The following is a 12,753-nucleotide window of genomic DNA, read 5'->3' as shown; positions in this document are numbered from 1 at the left end:
AATGGTAAAAATACAAAGAATTTTTTGGTAAGAGAATGTTCCAGCTAACAAGACCAATAATGAGCCATTAGCTACTCAGCATTTAATCCACATGGACATGCATTCAATTGTGTCACAATTTAATTCTATTTTTAAATCTGAAAAAAGCCGAGGAACCCCACTAAATTTTGATTCCTCCAATCAAGAATTAGTAATATCCATCTAATAATTATTTCATTAAATATTGTGTTTGGGAACTTTAGAATATAACATCCTACAAGCAACATTTAAAATTGAATCTGGGTCCACCAAAACATTAGTTCCCTAGAATAAGAAAACTCCTTTTATAATTATTAAAAATATATATTAATAATGGACTACGAAGTTTATATTCAATAGATTTAGTCAATAAAAAAATTGAGAAGGGAATGACTCCATTAGTATACTTGTCTTTGGTAAGAACGAAAACTATTAGATAATACATCACAACCAAATGATCATATATATATATATATATATATATATATATATATAGAAAGAGAGAGAGAGATGACCACATCCATAAAGTGGTCAAAATTTAATCATAGTTGTTGGTTATTAGACTTATGTAAAATTTTAATTTTATACACAATTATATGTAAAATTTATTAATAAATTTTTTTACAAATATGTAAACCAAACATTTTATCAAAGTCGTGAAATACAATACATTTCAATCTTAATCCACATTTACATTAGACACGAGTTGAATCACAACTCTCTTGTTTCAAGTATAATTTCTATAGCCGTTCACACGTCTCTTTGACTTATTCCAACCTCATATTTAAGGCGGCGCAGATTAGTGAATGAGATTGCAATGTCAACGATCAATGTTCAACATACAATCAAATTTGAATTCGTATTCTCCCTTTTATCATGTTTTTTTAAGTTTGGAAATAGTTTCGTATTAAGCTGACAATTTCATATCAATGTAGGCCTATGTGCCTTTCTCATTTTAGAACGCAGTGATTTCGGCGTAAAAATAAGTATAAGCTTTAAGAACCAGAAGAATTTATCGGTGTTAGGAACGTCTGGAATATGGAGTGTGTAACTTGGGGTTTAGCGGCAGTTTGTGCTGGTTTAGTTTTGTTTCTGCTCAAGATTGCAACAACAATTTGGTGGAAACCTCTGCAATTGAAAAAGCACTTTGAAGCCCAAGGAATCAGGGGCCCTCCGTACAAACTATTGTATGGGAATTCCAAAGAGATATCCAGAATGATGGGTGAGAATAAGTCCATGAAACCCATGCAATTCTCACATTACATACTTCCTCGAGTTCTCCCCCATTATCATCGCTGGACCAAAACCTACGGTACGCTTATATTCTCCATCTTTTCACACTATCTGGTTTATTTCAGAATCATATTAGTAGAATTTCCTGCTTAGTAGCATTGATTGTTTCAAATGCTTGGGTGGTGTTAAAACTTATAATAGTGGCTGATTAAGTAAAATATGCAGGACTCTGAAGACCCTATTGATTAATTAGCTTCTTGTTACATGTGATATAATAGGTCAGGATTTTATTTTCTGGTTTGGGCCTCAACCCAGGTTGGTTGTTCCCCACCCTGATCTTGTCAAGGAGATATTGTCCACCAAATTTGGCAAGTATTCAAAGATTCCCGGTAATCCCCTTTCAAGGCAGGTGTTTGAACAGGGACTTGTGGGATTGACAGGTGAGAAGTGGTCTCAGCACAGGAAGATCATCAATCCTGCTTTCCACATGAATCTCTTGAAGGTAAGGCGCTCAATGTCTCTAATTATGTTTTAAATTAAGACCACATTCCACAATGATGTATTATATAAATTGGGTTTTTAGAAGGAAAATCTATCAAGTTTCACACCTTAGTGAAACGTTCTCTTGGAAAGTTTTCCGTAATTCTTAAGGCCGTTAAATGCATTCTTTGGGCATCGTTTTACTGATAAAAAAATCCATTCAGTGCTCAGTCTGCTTACTATCATTGCTTAGACATTTTGTCAAATGGTTCTCTTGTACATTTTGTGGCATTTTCAAAGATATTCCACAACAAAACCCCTAACTTTGCACATTATTTTCTAAATACTTCTTTATATTGAATATTCAGATTCTCATAGGAGCAAACGTGATATCATACTACTTATATATAGTACTATTTCTGTAATTACAGGGTATGGTTCCAACAATTGTGAAAAGCAGCGCGAGTATGTTGGATGAATGGAGTAAATTGGTATTGTCAGGTTCGCCAGAAATCGAAGTACAAAAGGAGCTTCGCGATCTAACAGCAGATGTTATTGCCCGCACAGCATTTGGCAGCAGCTTTACAGAGGGAAAGCAGATATTTGATATGCAGGCCCAACAGATGATTCTTACATCTGAATTATTTCGCACTGTTTACATTCCAGGTTTCAGGTGACAAACTTGAGTTTTTTCACTTTACCTGTTATGTTTGTGAGTCACTGGAAAGGTTTTGCTATATTTGTTTGTCTAGGATAAAGGAGAGCTCACTCATATAATGAGGTACACAGAATCTATAATTTCTTTGGGTTTCTTACATTTATACATAATATCTGAAAGTGACTTTTCTCATCAGGTTTCTGCCAACTGCAAAGAACAGACAACTCTGGAGTTTGGAGAAAAACATAAGAATGTGCTTAAAACAAGTTATAGATGCGAGGAAAAAGACTACTGAAATGGAAAATACAGATAGCTATGGTGCCGATCTGCTTGGTTTAATGATGTCTGAGAACAAGAAGCAGGGGAGAGACAATGTGAAAAGTAATGCAAGCCTGACTGTAGAAGAAATCATTGATGAATGTAAGACTTTCTACTTTGCCGGCCATGAAACCACCTCAACACTGTTGACATGGACTATGATATTGTTGGGCAAACATCAAGATTGGCAAGAGCGAGGCCGCAGAGAGGTGCTGGAAGTATGTGGGAAAAACAATCCCCCAAGTGCAGACAGCTTAAGTCACCTCAAAATTGTAAGGACTATCTAACAAGACCTAAATTTTCATTCAAAAGCTGCATTTTGAATTTGTCTCATCATAGATCAAACATTGCATGAATGTTTTGTAGGTGGGAATGATCATAAACGAGGCCTTGAGACTTTATCCACCTGTAGTGTATTTATTCCGACAGGCATGTGAGGCAATGAAACTTGGAAGGCTCTCAATTCCTGCAGGCACTCAACTTCTGCTTCCATTCATTGCAATCCACCATGATCCAGCATTGTGGGGAAGCGATGCAGATGATTTCAACCCAGGGAGATTTAGTGAAGGAATTGCAAAGGCTGCAAAGCATCCAATGGCATTCATGCCGTTTGGAGTAGGTCCAACTATATGTGTGGGTCAGAATTTTGCCTTGTTGGAAGCAAAATTAGTGCTGGCCATGATCCTGCAAAAGTGTTCTTTTGTCACTTCACCTTCTTATGCTCATTCTCCTATTATTTTAGGAACTCTACGACCTCAATACGGAGCTCAGGTTGTCCTCCATATGGACTAATATCTGAGAACATCCTCTGTTTTCAAAATTTTAACTGCCAGTATAAATCCATCATCAAGCCTAAATAGTGTAGATGTCAAATAGTATCTCAAATAAGAAGTGCCCGGGATTAATCACATTATCTTGACAAATTGTAATACTCGCATGTTACAACTAGTTTCCGGGAAAGGAAGAGAGTGGATGGAATCCGATCGAGCTCGTGAATTGAAAAATCTTTAAAGCCGTGGATTATAGTAATTTTGTTTTATAGATCAATAAACGATTTTATCTAAATGTGTCTCCTTTCCAAGAATGGTCAGTAAATGCTTTATGAATGGTAAATGATAAAATAATAATGATTATGTAAAAAGAGATCTTAAAAATATCAATGGAACTTCACAAAGGTCATTGGAATCTTGAGGTTGAATGTCTTAATTTATCTTTTTTATTAATTAATCATGACTTTTAAGGTGAGAAGGAAGCCGGGATTAGAATTCTAAGAGAACTTCATAGAAGGTCAATCCTTAGAACCTTGAGGTTGATTGTCTTAATTTATCCTTTTTTATAAATTAATCATGACTTTTAAGGTGAGAAGGAAGAGAGGATTAGAATTCTAATAGAACTTCATAGAAGGTCAATCCTTAGAACCTTGAGGTAGATTGTCTTAATTTATCTTTTTTAATAAATTGATCATGACTTTTAAGGTGAGAAGGAAGCAGTGGTTAGAACTCTAATAGCACTACTTGAGAGTTCTAGAAAGTGTAAATAGTACTACCATAGAAAGTCAATCCTTGGAACCTTGAGGCTAAATGTCTTAATTTATCTTTTTTTATAAATTGATCATGACTTTTAAGGTAAGAAGGAAACAAGGATTAGAATTCTAATAGCACTACTTTAGAATTCTAGAAAGTGTAAAATAGTACTACCATAGTGGCCAAACAATTTCTATAGATACACAATTTTTAGTAAAACTTTACAAGCTTGCATTAGAATTTGCATAAGCATATTAGAAAAAAATCATATTCTAATCATACTGAAAAATAAACTTTTGTCACAAAAATAGAAGAAGAAACTGAATTTGTATTTTTTTAATGAGGAATTAAACCTTAACATTCTGACATAAACTAAGATTTTGATAAAAAAAAAATTAGGACTGTCAATAACTTATTAGGGAAGTCTTGATGAATGTAGATAGTCATAAATTCATTGCAACTGCCTCAATGAAATTAAGCCTATCCTAATGCAGTTATGACTGTCCTAATGAACCTATCACTATTCCAAGAATGTAACATACAATGCTGATGAACGTATGATTATCTTAAGAAAGTTAGGACAATCCTAACAGTGAAGCTAAGATATTCATAGATTTATGAACTAGTCATCTTGTTTGTGCATATATTTAGATATCATCACCATGGAGAGGAAATGACCAAGAATATAACATTTGATGAGTGTGAATCCGGAGATTTGAGGGCACACCATTTAAGAAATATCAAGATGGAAGCACATTATTTCTAACATCTCAAGCCTGAGGCACACTATCTATGACATCTCACCATTCTCATCAAATGTTGGCTGTACACCATAACAATTTCAAGGTGCATCATCATTTTCATCTCTAGTAAAAAGGTACACCATCTATACATAATGTTATTGATCAAACAACATATTTCTAGTGAAAAATAAAAGAAAATCCAAACATGATGGCCATTGCATATGGTTGTTTACACAATCCTTGATTAGTAGGTCAACTTTGAATCACTTGACTTGTCGACATGATATTGCAAAAATTAGAATTATTACTTTGATTAATAATACAAATATATATATTGACGTAACAATCCATTTTGACAAAAAGTCAATCATTTACTACATTATATATAATAATAATAAATAAATAATAATAATAATAACAATTATATAACAGAAATATAATAATAGAAAACAAATACCTGATGATCCAAAAATACCATACCAACCCCGAAAAAACCCAAAAGCATGACTCCATCGCTAGTGGAAGCTAAGCATGATTTGAAGACATCAATTCACTGGACTTGACTACTTCCTTGACAAAAGTATGCATGTCATTCCTCACTGTAGAATTCACATCCCCTGCAATTCCATCATTCCATTTAGACCACCTGTTGGTCAGTGCACATTCCCATCTCTTATATTCCATATTCCCCTCCTCTTCCATCACATTTGCAATACGAAACTTGAAATCCTCTGTCACATACGTCTTCGCATATTTGTATCGTATGTTGGAAATCTGATACCAGGCTGATGGATCGAAAACAAATAGCTGTCCAGGGGTTCGATCGATTCTTCCACGCACCTTCCACCCATTTAACCATTTCATCATGTATCTCAATCCCTCCCTCGTGCGACGAAACCGCCAGCCTGAAATCAATTGTATTTCTGCCCTCTCTACAAAATGATACCATAGCGTGTCTTTGTTAATATTAATCTTCAGGTTTCTTAACTCTAAATATTAGATAAGGTTTTCTTTTGTTTGTTTTTAATTCCGGCGGTTCTGTATAATAGTTTGTAACTGTTATTGTCGTCTCTTTTATAAATTTGTTGTATTGTTCTAATTGAGTAGCAGATCAAATAATAAATGATTTCCACTTTCTACATATTTTCATCTTGTTTCTCAGTCTGGGCCAACAGTGGTATCAGAGCATTGGAATTAATCTATGTGCAAAGCTTCTGAAGACTGGAGTGTTTTTGAAGAAGCAAAATAAAAGACAGCGGATTCAGGTGCAATTGATTTAATTTTGATAAAAATTTTACAAGTTGATTACATTGCTAAATTTTGGCAAGAAAATTTCAACAATCATTTACAATCTGTGCAAATTGTGTTTCTTTGTGTATTCACAATGCAATCTATTGTTTCATTAATTGGGGAAACATTATCTGGAAAAGATAACTGGATGGAATGGCATAGAAAGGTGGAAAATACACTCATATTTAATGATTTATGGTTCAAATTATGTGATGGAAATACTCAACCAGTAGAGCCAACTGATGCTAAAGAAAAAGAAATATGGATATATAAAAATTCAAAAGCTTTAGCTTTGATAAGAGCTTCTGTTAATGGAGAAGTGTATCGACATATACAAGGATGCACACTTTCTTGGGATGCCCTCGATAAATTGAAAATTTTATTTGATTCTCATTCAAAGTTAGAGTTTATTCAATTGCAGTTAAAACTATTCAATCTTGAATTGAAAAATGGTAATGTTATGAGTCTAGCTTCAGGAATTAGAGCTATAAAACAAGATGTTGATGCTGCAAGTGGGAAAGTTGAAATTTATCTCACAGCTTTTATCAAAGCACTTCTTCCAACACATTCCACATATCTAGAGTCTCTTCAAGCAAGCAATCAATTAAAAACCGTTACTTTGGATCTATTGGTTGAAAAGTTAGCAGAGCGTGAGAAAGCATTTGGAAGGAAAATAGATAATCCAAATGAAAATGTTTGTCTTGCTTATCAAGAAAATCCTATAAATAAAATAGCTTCAAGAGGTGATCATAATGATAGAGGAAAAGGTAGAAGTCAATGGAAGAAAATTGATAATCAAAATGATAGACAATTTTTATATTGTAAAAGATGTGGTAAAAAAGGAAGTCATGAAGCACATGAATGCAAACTCTCTTGGCAAAAGATAGAAAGTTTTAAAGGAAACTCTTTTAAGCAAAAAAATAAAACCAAAGTTTATAATAATGATAAATCTTCAGATGATAAAATTTTAGGTACAACTCAATTTTCTTGTGATAGTGATGGTGATCAATATGTCCTTACTGTTTCAGAATGTGCATCTACTTCCTCATGGTATGATACTTGGATTTTAGATACTAGAGCCACACAACACATGACAAATTTAGACGTGATTACTTTGAGGAATTTAATAAAAGTGATTGCGGTCTAATTTACTTAGTTGATAAATCAAGTCTCAAACCTGTTGGAAAAGGAACTATTCGATTTAAGTTGCCTAATCTTCCAGATTTTGTGCTTCATAATGTTTTATATATTCCTCAGTTACAACGCAATTTACTATCTCTTGTATTGATTCGCCAACAAGGTTACTCTATTCTAGTAAAAGATGCTCAGGTTTTTGTAAGAAAGAAATATAATAATCAAATTGTGTTGATTGGAAGTGAGGATGGAAGATTATTAAAATTAAATGGCACTCCTGCTCTTTCTAAAAATTTTGCTTATCTTATAGAGGAAGGTAATCTATTTGCTACTATGTTGTGGCATGCAAGATTAGGTCATATATGTTATGATAAAATTCATATCATGAAAAAGAATGGTGTTGATGGCTTACCTATTTTTCCTAAATGTGTTGAAAAGTGTGAAGCATGCATTCTTGCCAAGCAACATAGAAATTCTTTCCCTCGATCCAATTGGAGGGCACAGAGAAAATTACAGCTTATCCATTCAGATTTATGTGGGCCTTTACCAATAACTTCTGTGGGAGGATCTAAGTATTTTATGTTGTTCACTGATGATTATAGTCGTATGACTTGGATTTATTTCTTGCAGCAAAAATCAGAAGCTTTTGAAACTTTCAAAAGATTTCATGTTATGATTGAAAATCAGGCTCAATGTAAAATTGGTACTCTCAGAACAGATAATGGTGGAGAATTTACTTCTCTCATTTTCAAAAATTATCTATGTCAACATGGGATTCAACATCATCTCACTATACCAGGTACTCCTCAACAAAATGGAGTTGTTGAACGAATGAATAGAACCATCATGAATATGGTTAGAGCAATGTTATATTTTAAAGGAATCAAGTTGTATTTTTGGGCTGAAGCAGCAAGAACTGCAGTTTATCTTCGTAATAGGTCTCCATCATCAGCACTTCACCAGGCAATTCCATATGAGGTTTGGTTTGGATATCCTCCTTCTATTCAACATCTTAGAATTTTTGGGTCCACTTCCTATGCTTTAATTCCTAAAGACAAAAGAAATAAGTTGCAACATCATAGTTTTAAATGCATCTTTCTTGGATATTCTGAATCCTCTAAAGCCTATAGGTTGTATGATGAAGCTAATAAAAAAATCATCATTACATGTGATGTAGCATTTTGTGAAACTTCTAGAAATGTTGAAGATATTGAATGTCAACATCTAGAAGAACTATCAAAATCTTCTCCCTGCAAAGAAACTTTCTGTGAGATTATACATTCTGGGGGGGACCCAACTTATTTAGCCTCACCTTTAATGGATTCACATGTTGCATTTATACCTCAAAATCAAGCTGATCCATCTATGAATGAACAAGAAGAAACTCCATCAACCAATGAGCCTGAAATCTTTGAACCTTTGGAAACTACTACATCTTCTTTTGTGCAACCAAAATCTTCTAATAAGTGGGAAAAACAACTCCAACAAACTCTAAAAGACTTAAGACCTAATGAAATAGGAAAAATAGGTACAAGAAGTTCTTACAAAGCGAGGCTAGCAACTCAATCCAATGTTGTAGATAATATAGAGTCTATTGATGAACTCAATCTTGCAAGTGACTTTGAACCAACTTCCTATATTGAAGCCAAAGACAGTAAAGTTTGGAGGTAGGCTATGCTAGATGAATATGATGCCTTAATAAAGAATGGCACATGGGAGTTGATTGATCCACCACTTGGTTGTAAACCTATTGGTTGCAAGTGGATTTTTAGAAATAAATATAAAGCAGATGGAACCCTTGAAAAACATAAAGCTCGACTTGTTGCGAAAGGATATTCTCAAAAAGAGGGAATAGATTTTGTTGAAACATTTGCACCTACAGCAAATTGGACCACCATCCATGCTTTGTTAAGTCTTGCAGCTCAAAATGGGTGGAAAATTCACCAAATGGATGTCAAAACTGCAATCTTAAATGGTGATCTCAAAGAAACCGTCTATATGACTCAACCTGAAGGGTATGTCAGCAATGGGAAAGAACATCAGGTATGCAAGCTCAACAAATCTTTATATGGTTTGAAACAAGCTCCTCGGGCTTGGTATGAAAAACTTACTGAGCATCTGTTGAAGTTGGATTTCCAGCATTTTGAGTTTGATGATGCAACACTTTTTGTTAAAAAGGCTGATAACATTGTTATCTATCTTGTTGTTTATGTGGATGACTTATTTATCACCGGTAGTGATGAAAATACTATTCAAGCTGTGAAACAACAATTGAAGCAGAGTTTTGATATGACTGATTTAGGTCATCTTCATTACTATTTAGGTATTGAGATGATTCAAAAGCCTTATTCTATTTTTATTACCCAGCAAAAATACATTGGTGATCTTTTGCAAAAGTTTGGCATGGCTGATTGCAAACCACTTAGTACTCCCATGGAGCAAAATATCAAACTCACATTAGATGACTCTTCAACATTGGTTGATGCAACTTTGTATAGAAAACTTGTTGGTAGTTTGATCTATGCCACAACCACTCGTCCAGATATTGCTTTTGTTGTTGGAGTTCTTTCAAGGTTTATGCAACAACCCCGCCAAGCTCATTGGTTAGCTGCTAAAAGAATTCTTCGGTATTTGAAAGGCACACAACATTATGGGTTGAAATACTCTATCTAGAACAAAAGAGTTTTCTTTGATTGGATATTTAGATTCAGATTATGCAGGTGATTCAACAGATGGTAAATCTACTACTGGCTTTTTAATGCAACTTGGGTCTGGTGCAATTTCTTGGAAATCTAAAAAAAAATCAGTCCCAGCTCTCTCTTCTTCTGAAGCTGAATATATTGCAGCATCTAAAGAAACTAGGGAAATTTTATGGCTTAGAAGGATTCTTGAAGACTTGCAAACACCACAGATTTCCTCAACACCACTCTTCATTGACAATCAGTCTGCTATCAAAATGGCTAAAAATCCAATCTTTCATGATCGCACCAAGCATATCAACACGAAGTATCATTTGATTCGGCATCATGTAAAAGATGGCAGTATACAGCTAAACTATTGTCCCACTGAAGATCAGCCAGTAGATATTTTTACTAAGGCATTGGGCAGAGAAAAGTTTGAAAAATTTAGAGGAATGCTTGGTTTAATCCCTTCCGATTAAGGGGGGGATGTTAATATTAATCTTCAAGTTTCTTAACTCTAAATATTAGATTAGGTTTTCTTTTGTTTGTTTTTAGTTCTGGCAGTTTTGTATAACAGTTTGTAACTGTTATTGCCGTCTCTTTTATAAATTTGTTGTATTGTTCTGATTGAGTAGCAGATCAAATAATAAATGGTTTCCACTTTCTACATATTTTCATCTTGTTTCTCAGTCTGGGCCAACATGTCTTTTTTGAGCCATTCGAACCCTTGTTATCTCTGCCTTCACAGGAAACAGAGGAGAAAAAATGGATAGATCTGAAGTTGAAGCATCCACGGAACAACAATTCAAAACTCAAATATTTTTCTCGCTTCACAGAATCCATCAAGCAATCTGAAGCCCTTCTTGCCAATTTCTTGGCCTTTTTAGCAGCGTTCAAATCACCTCCATGAAATTTGATCTTCAACAGACATCGCCTGTAGGCTTTCTGAACTTCGTCGGTAGATGCATCAATATTCATGCCGAGCACCTGCACAAAATACAATTTTTAGGAGCTTTAATGTTTCCCTGCAAAACATATTTTAAGATCTGCGAAAGATAATAATACCTGGAAATGGTCTCTTGCCCTAAGTATTTTTTGGACTTCATTATTGTGCAGAAACCCTTCCTCTCCCACGCAACACATGGAAATGTTAAACAGGCGGATCTGCTACTCCTCTCGACCTGTGAGATTAATGCTGATTTTCCTTCGATAGGACACCTTGACATAGTCTAGCTTTTCCAAATGAAGCCTGAGATCTGTTACGACCTTTTCTGGACATGTAGTGGAGAATCCACCTGATATGAGCTTTTCATTGTAAAGTTGTTGCAAACAGGAGAGGGAAATAAAGCCCCCGTTGAGTAGCTCCTCGTAGTGATGGTCGTGGAAGAGTTTTTTACTGAATTGAACGATCATCTTGATGTTCCTCATCACATCCTGTTGACAGCGCTCAAAGAAGAATAACAGGTCTGATCTGTAAGTTGAAAAGTTCGAGTGTGGGAGGAACTTCGTGAAGGGGCAAACTGACATCTTTTTTGAAAATGCAGTTGCCAGGTTATTGCCGTCACAAAAAGAAGCAAAAGAAGACGTTGAAACTGAAGTTATCGCTTCTCCCTTCTTGAAACACAAATGTTGCTTACCTTGCTGAGAAATGCACGAAACGGGGCATGTAAATGTTTCAAAAGATACTTTGTCTACAACCAGCGGGGCATTCTGAATAGATTTACAGAAACAAGAACGATAAAATTGAGGGAAGTATCCTGCACTTTTGCTCCCAATAGCACGATCTATCAGGATTTTAATGGAAGCAACAATACTTAGAACCAGTTCTCTAGAATGGCCGCAAATTTGAAATTTTCCAGAGGGTAGTAACCTGGCTTAAGAGATCCCTATAAATTGTTGAAATCTTATGATCATTTTTCTTCCCTTTCCAACAACCATTCCTCTTGCTCCTTCGGGAACCTCAACTTCCATTTGATAGTATCGAACAAAACTCATATTGACGTGTTGATCACCTATTTTTCTCAAAGCTAGAATGAAAGTTTTACATATTTTTGAATGCTGCATGCAACTTTCCATCCCCATCGCTATTTCTTCCTGCAATTTTTTTCCACTTAAGGGCCCATTTGGTTGCTGGAATACAATCAAAATAGGAATAGAAAATTAGAATTTGTTTTTAGTTCTCTATTTGGTCTGCCAAATCAGAATTGGGAATGGGAATAAGAATATGTATTCTCATTTTGCTCCAAAATGAGCATTTGTCCGTTCTCCAAAATACTTGTAATTGGAATTGCTATTCCCATTCCCATTTTAAATTTTTCTTATTTGAAAATGTTTTCAGATCCGCTTCATTATAACTTCTTATTGGAGCTCCCCAAAATGAAAAATCATGGCCATTTTCAAACTGATGATACTGAAAGAATATATATATTCAGGATCTGTAAGCAAACTTTTTAACTGCTTGAAATTATACACAAATTATGCCAACTTTTTGGTATGCACGTCTCACAAAAAACAAAATTTTTGTATATGGGAGACAATAGACCGCACTGATTTTCTAATTACCCGAATTCAGGATTAAACCAAGTGCAAGATCTTCTGATTAGCCCTTTAAAGCCCATCGAGATTCCTTCTATCTACATAATCCAAGCCTTCATTTGCTCTCGTGGGTTTCATTC

General features: G+C 34.7%; 1 protein-coding gene and 1 pseudogene across 1 annotated transcript; one reads left to right on the top strand and one right to left on the bottom strand.

The window, feature by feature from the left end:
• The first annotated feature begins 865 nt into the window (after positions 1-865).
• Positions 866-3,772, top strand: LOC149536891 (cytochrome P450 734A1-like). Its single transcript, XM_089805450.1, has 5 exons — positions 866-1,330; positions 1,530-1,753; positions 2,163-2,404; positions 2,586-2,979; positions 3,074-3,772. The coding sequence occupies exons 1-5, from the start codon at positions 1,057-1,059 to the stop codon at positions 3,497-3,499; spliced, it is 1,560 nt and encodes a 519-aa protein (XP_089661576.1). The 5' UTR covers positions 866-1,056; the 3' UTR covers positions 3,500-3,772.
• Positions 3,773-5,498: 1,726 nt separating this feature from the next.
• Positions 5,499-12,073, bottom strand: LOC149536890 (uncharacterized; annotated as a pseudogene).
• Positions 12,074-12,753: the final 680 nt, after the last annotated feature.

The sequence above is a fragment of the Cupressus sempervirens genome, chromosome 10, assembly GCF_028749045.1.
Source record: "Cupressus sempervirens isolate cs-2001-9-10 chromosome 10, ASM2874904v1, whole genome shotgun sequence".
Taxonomy (NCBI): domain Eukaryota; kingdom Viridiplantae; phylum Streptophyta; class Pinopsida; order Cupressales; family Cupressaceae; genus Cupressus; species Cupressus sempervirens.
The sequence above is the reverse complement of the archived record's forward strand: the minus strand, read 5'-3'. Positions and strand labels throughout refer to the sequence as shown.

Bases quoted from the DNA above. Each gene is read 5' to 3' on its own strand.
- LOC149536891 (XM_089805450.1), top strand. From the start codon at position 1,057: ATGGAGTGTGTAACTTGGGGTTTAGCGGCAGTTTGTGCTGGTTTAGTT. The intron at 2,405-2,585 runs GTGACAAACTTG...TTTTCTCATCAG, and splicing joins GTTTACATTCCAGGTTTCAG to GTTTCTGCCAACTGCAAAGA. The intron at 2,980-3,073 runs GTAAGGACTATC...AATGTTTTGTAG, and splicing joins GCTTAAGTCACCTCAAAATT to GTGGGAATGATCATAAACGA.